The sequence below is a fragment of the Lytechinus variegatus genome, chromosome 2 (genome assembly GCF_018143015.1).
Source record: "Lytechinus variegatus isolate NC3 chromosome 2, Lvar_3.0, whole genome shotgun sequence".
Classification (NCBI taxonomy): domain Eukaryota; kingdom Metazoa; phylum Echinodermata; class Echinoidea; order Temnopleuroida; family Toxopneustidae; genus Lytechinus; species Lytechinus variegatus.
Genome location: NC_054741.1, coordinates 29502092 through 29515607, shown reverse-complemented (window position 1 = coordinate 29515607; position 13516 = coordinate 29502092). Strand labels below are relative to the sequence as shown.

The 13516-nt window shown below is 38.4% G+C and overlaps 1 protein-coding gene across 1 annotated transcript in view; it reads right to left on the bottom strand.

Annotated features, from left to right (window-relative positions):
• LOC121409729 (sperm receptor for egg jelly-like) overlaps nt 1-10482 on the bottom strand; it is a 38015-nt gene extending 27533 nt beyond the window's left edge. The window contains exons 1-4 of the mRNA XM_041601637.1: nt 10410-10482; nt 4510-4671; nt 2524-2631; nt 1347-1994 (exon numbers count right to left, since the gene is read on the bottom strand). Coding sequence (XP_041457571.1) covers nt 1347-1994; nt 2524-2631; nt 4510-4671; nt 10410-10482 — 991 coding nt within the window. The remainder of the gene's footprint in view (nt 1-1346; nt 1995-2523; nt 2632-4509; nt 4672-10409) is intronic.
• Between the last annotated feature and the right edge of the window lie 3034 nt (nt 10483-13516).

Genomic DNA, 13516 nt, shown 5'->3' with positions numbered 1-13516 from the left:
GGAAGACTACAAATATTTTTCTTACAGAAGGGGCTATGGAATGATAAAGTCTGATGAAATTCACTGCAAAAATATAATCACAATTCAATTTTTTTTTAGAAAATGGCATTTTGGGGAAATTTACATCACATGACATATGGATGAGCTGCTCGTCTGTTACATCAAGAATTAAAACGTTAAAAATAAATCTCTTATTCTTTCACAGATTTTTATCAAATCGTCACCAATATTTTATTTATCTGCACTTATTAAATTATCATGGAGAACTTCCCCTTTAAGTCAACTTTACTTGTTTTATCAAACTATGGAAATACAAGTATTACAATAAACAAACTGAATATCTTTACTTCTTGTTCACTTTTCAACACTGAGGTGTCGCATTAAAGAACAAGTGGAATGCATCTGGCAGTCTCACCTGCATTCCATGATTCAATATAACAGCAGTGCTGACTTTGAATAGTTAGTCACAAAAAATCATATGATGATAAAATACTATGTTCAATGACCCTAAATGACCTTTGACCTTGATCATGTGAACTAAGACATGTGCAAAATTATCAGTGACAGTTGATTACCCTTATTTCCATGTTTCATGAACTAGGTCTGCAAACTTTCAAAGTTATGATGGTAATTCAACAAATACCCCCAAACATATCAAGATTTTGTTGACCCTATTAAAATGACCTTTGACTTTGGTCATGTGACCTGAAACTTACATAGGATGTTCAGTGATACTTGATATATTTAAAAAAACCTAACCTGGTTAAGATATCAATATTGATTCCAACAACATGGTCTTTAATTTCTTTGACCCTATGACCTTTGACCTAAACTATTTGACCTGAAACTCAGACAGGATGTTAGGTAATACTTGATTACTCTTAAGTTTAAGTTTCATTAACTAGGTCCCTTTACTTTCTAAGTTATGACATTAAAAAAAATTATCATTGGTTAAGATATCAATGTTGACTATGGCGTTGCCATCCGAAAAGTGGCGCCTATCATCTTGCTCTGCTATGCAGGCAAGACAAAAATTGAATTTTCCAGAAATGCATTTAGATTTATTTTTCTAATCTAAATATTGCTAATAAAATTACTTTTCAGTACCTATTCATAAGTTTTTTCCCTTGACTCATCTTTTTCTGCAAGAAACATGAGTTTAGAACTATAAATTTTCATCAAAAAACAAATGAAGATCTCAGCTTTAAAATCATCAAGTGGTTTGAAACATAACTGTAATTGTGATGTAAGCTATAATAATTCTGAATTTTGTGTTTCATGGGATACACTGTATTAACAATTATCAGGCAAACTTCTTTGTAAGTTAAGAATGTCAAAGTTCTCACCGACACTTGGAAAAAGCAGAAATTCGATTTGTATTATATCACTGAAGCTGCTTGTTCTACCCATAGCAAAAGAAGTAAGATCAGGAATAACAGCTGTAATACTCATCCCTTCTATTGTGGTGGCAGGAATAGCAGTGGTTACTGGAATAGTAGTGGTGGCAGGCAAAGTAGTGGTGGCAGGAATAGTAGTGGTGGCAGGCATAGTAGTGGTGGCAGGAATAGTAGTGGTGGCAGGCATAGTAGAGGTGGCAGGCATAGTAGTGGTGGCAGGCAAAGTAGAGGTGGCAGGAATAGTAGTGGTGGCAGGCATAGTAGTGGTGGCAGGCATAGTAGTGGTAGCAGGAATAGTAGTGGTAGCAGGAATAGTAGTGGTGGCAGGCATAGTAGTGGTGGCAGGAATAGTAGTGGTGGCAGGCATAGTAGAGGTGGCAGGCATAGTAGTGGTGGTAGGAATAGTAGTGGTGGCAGGAATAAGAGTGGTGGCAGGAATAGTAGTGGTGGCAGGAAAAGTAGTGGTAATAAGTTGATGACGTTTTTTGCAGACACTTCGAAAAAAATGTGTGCGAGTACAAAAGTAATAGTACCAGTAGCTATTTGTGTGTCTTTTAGCAACGCAATCGCGTTTTGCATGTAGCCATCCGTGTCCAGCTGCCAATAGAAAAAAGGGACCATCATCAAAACACAGATATTTAGAAACTACTTCTTTAAATACTCAAGTTAAAATCTTTTCAATATATTATTGAATTATATCATTACATTTTTGACAGAATTTCATGTGATACCCTCCATCATTGCCAGAACAAAAAACATATACTACCCACCCAACTTCTATTTTTTTAATGAATTAATGAATTTGTAACCATAAAATCTGATATTACGATCATCATCACTCTAATATGCATGTACAGGAATGAAGATTGAGGTAGATCCCTCCAATAGTTCTTCAGTTTTCTAGTTCTCACTTACAATTCTGTCAATGCCAGACCAAACATACTACCCATCAAACTTTTAATAATGATTCAATGAACTTGCAGAAGATCATCAAATTCATCATCACTCTATGAAGTTTATCCCTTAAATGGTTATTAGTTATCATTTATGTTTGATAATGGTCTAGATGTGACCTTCAACCTAATGACTGCCAAATCTAGACAGAAACTGTTTCTACAATATTTACTTGTATTGCCAAAAAATTCAAAATCCACAGGAGTTCCATCAGTAAATTTCAATACTCCTTCATTCTCCATGTCGGTTGCCCCAATCCACACATAGTTGTTGATAAATCCTGAAAAAGATCATAAAATCAATATCATACATGTACTTGGTGGGTGTTTTATAAAGCTGTTCGTAGGTTAGGAGTGACTTTAAGATCGACTGGTGATCCTTTATGGTAAATGGTATACACCATTGGTGATTGTTTGACGTGTAAGAAAGGTTCACCAGTCATTCTTAAAGTCAATATTAACTTATGAACAGCTCAATAAAACAGCCCCCAGGTTTGTTCACGTTACATGTGAAGTAATAAATAAAGTTCAAATATAGGGTGTCCCACTCAGATGCAGCAAGATAGCCACATCACTGACTGGGATTCTGGGAATGATGATCATTTTTGTGTGGTAAAAAAAAATGAACATGGAGCAGTTTACAAAAACCCATGACAAAGAAGGGGGAGGAAGCTTTGGAAAAAGGTAACATAACATGACACGACACAACACATCTTTTGGCATAAGAAGCCGTGCTGTGGTTTTTTTTTTTTAAAGTCGATACGACAACTTATTAACAAAATAAATTATCGACTCTGATATTGACTCATGAATGCAAGAATAAAAAGGTGTCTTTAGTCAGATTGCAGTCCTCTATGCTAATGAGCAGATCAGCAAGATTCGTCAAAATGTAGCTTTTGTGACTGAATCGTCCTCCCAACAAATTCTTGGGAATTGTGAGACTTACTTTCTCAAAGAATTTAACGAAATCCTAAAGACAAGTAATATCAGGCCCCAATAGATGCCTCAAATCAGAATTTGGGTGGGTGTGTAGTGTCCTTGACCAATCAGAGTGCAACATTCTTTTCAAGCTGATGAAAAGGTGTTCTTGACCCCATTAAACCACATCTTCTTTTAAAAAGCATAGATCCTCTGCTCATGACGTTAACATCATTTGGGCTCAAACAAAATGATTTAAAGTGTAAAATAACAAGTTTTGCCAAGAGAAATAATCATTTTATAGCATGTTTTATATCGATAGATTCACCTACACATAACCAATGTTTCGGATAAATGCAAACACATTATTACAGAAAGAATGATTCTTCTTTATAATGATAAAGATAAATTTTTCTCAAAGCAGCAATGACTGAATTAAAAGAAGTGTTTTGATCCAAACCAAGTTCCTTTAATATACACATTTATGGTCATACATATCACTTGGATGAAAGAAGCTCCTGTTTCATAACTCTACTGTCTACATTCATTAAACTATAAGAGAACTAAAAAGACCAATTGGTTTAAAGTAACTAGAAAAATACCAGTGACAACATAATATACAGACAAGTAGTCCTGAAAGAAAAAAAAGGTAGGTAAACTGAACAAAATGAGAATATTGGAATAGACTATAATTTCTGTCTTAGCAAGGATAGGAAAATTAATATAAATAGAAAGCACAACAAAATAATGAATGATAAAGTCTCAAAAGCTACATTTTCTTTTAATGTCAACATATCTACTAATAAATCTTCTTTGAAGATAATTGGAGATAGAACCTTGATTTTTCAAAATACTTCAATAATATAAGCTGACAAGATCAATGATCTTGACTCCTTGTCCATTCTACTAAGATCCAAGACCTTGTTTTCTTTCCCTGATATAATTTGACAAGATCACAGACAACATCTTGACTTTTTTGTGATAGCCATCTCATCTTAAGTGCAATCTTTTCAGCTTTCATAAAGTTAGCAATAATTCTGTAAAATATTTCTTAGACCAAAGATACATTAATTACCATTTTGATGCAAAAGTTTTTTGGCTGAGTTTTGGAACTGATCAAAATCATGTTGTTGATAATATTTAAGAAAAGACATTAAGACAATAACATGCTTTAGAGCACCTTTGGGGCAGGCCACTGTGAAGTGTGAACTGAGGTTTTTCAATTCTGAGCCAAACCTTACCCATTATGAATCCATCTTCCTCTGAACTGTGTATGCTAGTCAAATTAGCACCTAGACTTATGCACGAATCCCTGGCTTGGACCCAAGTTAGGAATTCTAAATGATAGAAGTAGCAATGTCCGTTAGCCGAATCATAGATCCATCTTCTTTCACAGCCATACTCTGACACAAATGCACAGACAAAGAATACATGCAAAGAGAATCAGCAAACATTTTAAACATCAAATCTTACTTGAAGATCTATATCTATCTACTATTATCATCTTTAGGGTGCAGAGGGGGAAATAAGTGATGTATTACTTTATGTCTACTTTCAAGGTAAATAAATACAAGGTATAAAATCTAGCAAGATTATGGTTTTATCTTAAGATTTAACATTTCAAGTTTTAATTCAAGAAAATGTGGCTGGGTTTGCTACTTGTCAGAATACAAATAGCTGGATTCTCCACTCATATCTCTGTAATTTAATTTTCTTTTCCATGAAGAAGATTAACATTTATACTATATCAAATTGCAAATTAAGCGATTACAAAGGCCTAATGGTAAACATGAAAAAAAAAAGATCTAACAGTGTTATACCTCTACACCTTTAAATGGCTGCCCACTTAAGAATATATTACTGCGGCATGGGGAATAGGCTTATAATTCATATGGAAAGCCATTAAACTCAAATTTTCAAATGACATAAAAAAGTTGGAAAACTATATAGATCGATTCATGCTTGAGAATGAATCAGTGAGCAAAACACTGCCCACCTAACTAGTAAGAGTTAAAGGGGTACTAAGAAATGAAAATAATTGTATCTAAATAAATAAAGTAAAATTCACTGAGCAAAATGCTGAAAAAAAAGTTAGAAAAAAATATTTTGTGAAACAGTTATGCTTGTAGTCATGAATTTTCATCACGTGGACTGATGATGTCATGTCCCCACTTCCCCTTTGCTTATCTTATTTTTACATGAAATCATAATTTCATATTTTTATGCATGTGTGTATTAAAGATCCTTCTCCTTTATAATGAAATAAGTTGCAGCAATGAATGCATTAAATCATTGTCAATCCCATATATTTAATTCTTGGAAGAACAAATTTTAATAAAAGTAAGTTCATATAGAGGTCTAACATAAAATACAAAAGAACGAGTAGGGAAATGAAAATTTGCTCAATTAATATTCATGTCTTCATGAAGATATCGTTGGCTGTCAACCAAACCATCATATCACACAGTGCAAACCTATTTCAGAAAAAATAGACTTGAATTAAAGTTAACTATATACTCTATTTTCCACATTTGCTCCCCAGCCTTAAAACAAATGCTTGACATTGGTAACTTTACTTTTACACAAAACCAAGAATCAGAGAAAATATTGCAAAACAGCTACATGCTTGTAATTTTGGTTTGAGTGGTTTAAATAGATATCCCTGTACAAAAATGCCATAGGGATACAACAACCCTGACCATGATTTCAATATGCGCGATCAAGCAAAACATTGCATCACTCTTTCATGTGCAAAGGGGGTGCTTTTGGGTGAAAAGAAGAGACAAAAATTACCAACTCCACCAGGGGTGCATCGGCGGATCCAGGGGGGTGGCGCAGGGTGCGCGCGCCCCCCTAATATTTGAGCGGTGCCAAAGGCGCCGCTCAAAATAAAAAATAAAAGAAAAGTAAAAGAAAGAAAAGGCACCGCTTGGAAAAATAAAAATAGAGGAAAGAAAAGAAAAGGCACTGCTTAAAAAAAATTATACACTGATATAACAATAGCAACAGTAAAGGAAAGACTATCCCCCAGCAAAGCACAATCATATCATCTTCATTATCTTGCCTTTTAACTACCCTTTTCCCAACTTCGCCGGTAGCAGTGCGCTACCTGCATCTCACTGGCGCCAATCAAGAATAATCAGCGCCACCTTAATCTAAATCGGCGCCGGACAAGAATACTCAGCGCTATTTGGTTATAAATCGGCGCCAGTAAAGAAAAAATGGCGCTGCCCGAGTTCTTAACCGGCGCAGATCAAGAATAATCAGCGCCACATAAATCCAAATCGGCGCCAGACAAGAATAATCAGCACCACCTGGTTAAAAATCGGCGCCAGCCAAGAATAATCGGCGCCTCCTGGTTCTAAATCCGCTACAGTCGATTATGAATTGCCGCTGCCTGAATCTTACGTGATGTCGGTAAAAATAATCAGCACTACTTGTTTAAATCGGTGCCGTTCAAGACAAATCGGCGCTGCCTTTGTCTTAACCGGCGCCACCTAAATTCAAATCGGCGCCGGTCAAGAAAAATCAGCGGCACCTGGTTATACATTTTATTGTTGAACGGTCATAACAAATAACAAAAGCTTATCGCATGCCCTTACAGAGTGGACTGCGGCAGGACAGTTGCCCACAGATGTCATGAAATCTTTAATTTGTTATTTTAAAAATCCCAGAATCATACAAAAGTGTAGAGCAAGTCCTTTAATTTTGATCCTATTTTCTAATGCTTCAGTAAAAAAAGGTCAGTCACCTTTCTTCTTTACACATTTCACATTGTGTCAACTCTTTGGCCTTAAGTGCAAGACAGCTACTATAGTGTTTTATAAAGATGATTCGATATTTTAGTCCAAAACTTTGCTAAAACCCGTTGCTTATACCGGGAGTGTATAATTACACAACCAGACGTATATAAGTTAGACCTTAAACCACTAAATATAATTTTTAATGTATAAATACAGTTTGTCAATACCTTTGTTTTAACGTTTACGCCACAAAATTTGATTTATTTTCATCTTCCTTTAAGTGAGATATTATTCATCTGATCACTCTTGAAGAAGTTTAAAACAAAGATAACGATACCTGTAAAACTGGAGAACTATTTCCAAAGCTCTGTCTTGAAGGATATATTTCTGAATTCAGGTCATAAGCATTATATCCAGTTTCATCAAAGTAATTAGATAAAAATTACTCATCATTTAGCATCACAATATATATAAATACCAAATTCTGTATATGTGCCTATACATCATGTACATGAAAATGAATAATAATTTATAAACCTGGATGTGTGATGCATTCCAAATGATTCATGATGTAGCATCATTGTATATGCAGAGGCGTCGATCCTGGGGGGGGGCAGGGGGATCACCCCACCAATGAAAATATTGGGGGGGGGGGCAAACATATCGTTTTACCCTCCCCAAATAATTACGCATGTGCAAAAATGCAATAATGTTACACAGAAATCAGCAAACGAGATTGAACTACACAACTCGTTCTTTATTTAAAATCGTGCTCAAATTGCATGTCCGCTTTTCAGATTGGTATATGAAAAATTTCAGCTCGCGCTTACATCATTTCTGTAGAAAACCCCATACTTTTCATGATTAAATAGGTGAATAGAATGTCCCGTTTTCAGTTCCGAACCTCAAAAGAACTCCCGCTTTGATTTGCAATCATCTTTTGTTGGATATAATCTTGTTCTTTATTAAAATCGTCCATTAAACTGTCATTTTTTCAGCTCGAAATATCAAAATTTTAAGCTCGCGCTTCGTGCTCGCATCTATTGTTTTTTTTTTTTAGATACACATCTTAATCATTGGTATCAAAAAAGCTTAGAATATCAAGCTTTCTGGTCAGAATATTAAAAATTTCAGTTCACCCTCGGCACTCGCATTATCTGTGTAGTGAGATATGTATCCTCATGAGTTTCTACAAACAGTCCTAAACAGGCACCTTTTCCTGTTTTCATGTCAGCTAGTGTACTATAAAAATTTCAGCTCGAGCTTCACGCTCGCGATAATTTGTCGGTGAGATATTTGTCTCTATCTCATGAGTCATATAGATAAATATATATATATATATATGCATGTGTGTGTGTGCGAGTTTTGATAGGGTCAGACTTTACTGACCCCCTTTTTTCAACATTTTCTTTTATGGGGCCGGTGAAGTGAAAAAATGTGCGCCGCTCGGCAGTGCACCCCCCCCCCCCCTTTCGCCAAAAGCTGGATCCGCCTATGGGGTGGATCCAGCTTTTGCCAATGGGGGGCCTAAAGATATTTTGACTCACATTTCCCGCAATTGGCTGCTAAAAGCTGAATTTTAATTGTCAGGGTTTTTTAGGGGGTAATCCTAGCTAAAAACTGAAGTTTTTAAAGTACATCTTTCCTTTATTCATACATGTCATAAATCCCATAAATTGTGCAAGCATGAGGTGTGAGCTCAAATTTTTGGAAATTCAAACCTGAAATCAAACATTCTCGGCAATTTTTAGAATCATTATCAAACTGCGTTTTTCACTCTAAATTTTTGATAAATTGACCAGAAAAGGGACCATTATGGGACAAAATTTTTGCTATTGGACCAATGAAGTAAATGAGCACAAACTGAAAGCCAAGTTCTTTTGTTGATTTTAACCTGAAATAGGACATTCTAAATCTAAGCAGTAAGCACTTTTTGTAATCTTAAACAAAATGGCACCCGATGATGGGGAAAAAAGTCAGTATCGTGGGCCTTAATTAGGTCTAGCGGGCCCTCAGTCTCGCAGGCCTTCGATCTCGCAGGCTGTCACGGATCCATTCTAGGCCTAGACACTATAAGTATAGATCTAGACTGGGCTAAGATCTATAAAATAAAGTTAGACTTAGGCCAGATCCAACTAAAAAGTTAGATCTAGGTCTAACAGTTGTTAGATCTAGATAGTCTACTTAGACCTAGAGTCTACCGGTACCTAGTACTAATGCCTAGTTTAGAGTCTAAGTTAGATCTAGACTAGTCACTAGGTCTAGAGACTTAGAGTACTAAAAATTTAGTCATAGCCGGTTCTAACGTGCCTGGCTTGGCTTAGCCTTAGGTGAGGGTTCGTATAGATCTAGGCTCCACTACATTACCGCTACCCTCAGCTCTAGGTGGAGCATATAGGGTAGCGGTAACGTTAGAATCTAGTGATGTAGTGGAACCTAGGCTAGGGCTAGGCTATAATAAAGCCCAGGCCTAGCCCTGGGCTAAGGCTATAGATCTAGATCTACCTAAACCTAAGGTAGACTATACGAACCCTCGCCCGACTGAGGTAGTTCTAACATTAACAGATCTAAGTTAGATTTAGAATCTAGACTTGCTCCGGGGACCTTGACACATCTTCAGACAGTACACAGTGTTCGGGCTGCCGCTGTAATGGATTGAAGGTCTATCGTGACACGCAAATCCTGACAACGAGGCACAGACTGGTACCTCAAAAAAAAACAAAATATAGAATCTCTAGCCTAGGGCTAGGCCTAAGTATAGCCTCGGTCTCAACTGGCCATTTTGTTTTTAATTTTGAAAGGAGAGGTATCAGAGCTACCAAGTCTCACGCATTATGCGTGAGACTCAAACATTTTGGACTCTTGTTCATCCCTTCAAATCTCTGTCTCACGCAATCACAGCCTATCGATCCCCAAATACATTGTACCGGTACACAATGTCTGTGATCTCACTCAGATTCACAGAAAATCTCACGCATAGCTGGTCTTTGAACTTGGCATCTGTGAGGTATCGCGACAGAACTTTTCATTTCAGCCAACACGTACTGTCTGAAGACGTGTCGGGGTCCCCGGGGCAAGTAACCATGGTAAGTGCGAAGTTCGTGCAGGCTCCACTCCACTTCACTACCGGTACCGTACCGCACTACGCTCCACCTAGGCTAGGCCTAGATCTACCTACACAGTCTCGAAATTCGGGTAGGTGGAGCGTAGTGTAGCGGTAGGCCTAGGCCCTTGTGAATTGGAGCCTGCACAAACTTCGCCCGAGGTGGGTAACCCAGGGAGCTCCTTGCTTGGCCTGGGTTAGCCTAGGGCTAGGCCTAGAAGTAGAAATAGATCTAGGCTAGGCCTAGATTCCTAATTTTGTTAGGGGGCCTACACTTACAGAATCATGGTCTCACCTGCTGGTCTGGCATTCCTAAACAGGATGGCAGTAACAAATGATATGAAGACGATGTCGAAGGCGAAGCTCATACTCGATCTCTCGCCTCGGTTTAGCAACTCAACTGTCTAACGTCGAGTGAGTAACGTTGACCATGCCATGAATCATGCATGTCGATTGTCTTGCCGTACCGTACCTCCGGTACCGTTCTCATACCGGTATTAGTCTAGGCCTAGGCCCTAGCCCTATTAATTTCAGATTCGATCAGCCTCAGTTCTCAACTCAATCTCAGGCTGCGGAGAGGTGATCAGACACAGTCAGATCAATCCATGCATAGGGCATAGGCCTAGTAGTAATAGTACATGTAGGGCCTTGCTTTAAATTGAAAGACCGAAGACATAATAAAAGACAAAGTCAATGCCAGCGCTGGTTATCTATTCTCAGTCACAATAGCGCTAGCATGCCATGGCGTCGATGTCACGTCGGTATTTGCTGCTAGACTAGGCTAGGCCTATAATATGCTGCGATCTATACGCGCGCGCGCATGACCCGAACTACTTATGCGGGGGGTCTACTCCAGACGTCTAGTCCCGTCCGATATGCGACCCGACCTATATTTTTAATGGGCCGGCGCGGCGCGTGCTAGTCACGAAATACCATATACGATCGAGTGCGCGTCCGGTGGGGTCACTCAATACCTTTCGCAATCTTCACCGACGCTAATATTGGGGTCCCCTTACACAAAAGTTAACGCTTAATCATACACTTGATTTTTAAGATTGATTGTACATTATAGTCAATAGAATCAAACGTAGAAAACTGCTGTACGATCAATGCTAAACTTTGTGTTAAAGGGGGGTTACAGGCCCTACAGATCTGCTTTTCGTGTGCAAAATCCTTTCCCGCGACACCCGCACTATACATACATGTATATTATGACTGATGGCTGGAGATATTCGAAATGCAGGACCTAAAATAGATTATGACATGGATAAGAAAGTGGTTTTTCAAACAGATCGAGTACATATTGAATGAGGAAAAACTTACTGAATGAACGCTTAGATATAGATCATTACAGTCCATCGAATCGATATTGCATTTAATGTGGATTATTGGTGGATCACTGGCAATTGATTTCATGGGTCAGATCAACCTCTCTAGCCAAAACCATTTCTGTACACAGCATATACATGTACAATACGTTTAAGCACGGACCCTATAGGGCCCATGGTTTGAGCTAACGGGTTTCTTTGTTCTATTGTGTACGCCTTCTACACAAACGATATGCCTCTAGCACACGATGTAATGGGCATTATGTTTTACTTTCCCCAGAAATGGGGATTAGATTCAAATTCCGGGGGGACCACTTCCATTGATAAGTGGATACCAGGCGTGACAATGGAGTTTCGAAAAGCACCCTAAACAATGGAAGTAAGTCTTTTTCATATTATGAAAATGCATCTCTTAATTAGTATTTGGATTGTGACACCCTACAAGTATTGGATATGTCAGTATCCCTTTTTCAGCATTTTAAACATCGTTTTGACACCCTTATAACGCTACATAGGTCTATACGTAATGTACTTCCCACTCTGTCCCCTTTTACGCGTGGTTGCTCTTGGTATCCACTAATCAATGGAAGTGGGCCCCCCGGGCGGCCTCTCGAGCTCTAGGAGGAGTCAAATGTGGCTTTGGAAAGTCGTCCTCAATCGGATCGCTGTTACCATAGTAGCATCCAGAATTTTGCACACGAAACGCATATTGAACGTTTCCGTCGCAGATGCGAAACGAAAAAAAAATCTCATGTCACACAATTTGCATTGCCGGCTAGAGTTTTACGACGGGCCCAAAAAGTCTCTTCCAAAATCAACTACCGTTGTAATCAGCGTGTGCGTCCTCAAACGAAAGGTCGGGAATATGACTTGGGGACCGCATGACCGTTACCAAAATCGCGGGAAAAGGGGTCAATTTCACGGAACGTCCGCGGACAGAACACTCCTCGAAGTAGTGAAAATAGGGGTGCTCACCGTCCTCGATCTGATGGAAATAGGGGTCAGGAAAAAGGGGAGAACGATTACGGGAAGTAAAATCCGTCGCCGAGTCACCAGCCGCAGGGGGCGTGGGCATCATGCACTGTATCTTTATATGGACAACTCTACATTTATTTTTACAAAGAATTCTACTTTTCTTATTTTTCAAGAAAAATAATTTTTTTTTGGATAAATATGACTTGGCTCTTGGTCATCTTTAAGGACTGAGCACTCTGACGCCTGTGTTGCAATTAGCTCTAATGAGGAAAGGGTGTTAAATGAACTGTCCTTGAAATACGGTAAATAGGGGTAAATTTGCGAAATGGGCAAAAGTGTCCTTACAATCTTATAATTAGGGGTGTTTCAAGGTACCATAATCCCGCAATTTTGTCCTTATTTTGCCTGAAAATAGGGGGGTAAATTTCACAAAATGTCCTTGAAATTGACTGCAATAGGGGGTCACTTGCATTTGTGGTAACGGTCATACGTGTCCCCCTCTGCGGCTGAGTGACCCCACCGGGGTGCGCGTACAGTATAAAAAAGTCACAATCTGGTCATTTTTACGTTTTTGTACACAGCTGAAGCCCACCAGCCCCAACTCCCGCCCCCCGGCCCCCCGCTTCCACGGCCTGATAAAAATGATATGCAATGAATGTGAATGCACATTTACATAATGGCTACAAACAGAGCTTCCATTTGAATATTAGATGACAATTATAGAGCCTAATTTAAATTTAGTAGAAATGCGAGTATTAGGCCTAAAGTGATTGCATTGGTTTGACTTTTTAAAAATCTGAGTTAGAAGCAGGGCAAGTCTCACGCATTATGCGTGAGACTCAAGCATTTTGGACTCTTGTTCATCCCCTCAAATCTCTGTCTCACGCAACTATCACAGCCTTAATATATTGTACACAACGTCTGTGATCTCACTCAGATTCACAGAAAATCTCACGCAAAGCTGGTCTTTGAAATTGGCATCTCTGTAGAAGGTCACATTTGTCACCTTTGTCTGTGATATGTTACAAAAATGAAGCCCAGAAAGAATTGCGTTCGAAAATAATTATTTAGTGCTTCAAAAATTGAAATATAAAGTGAC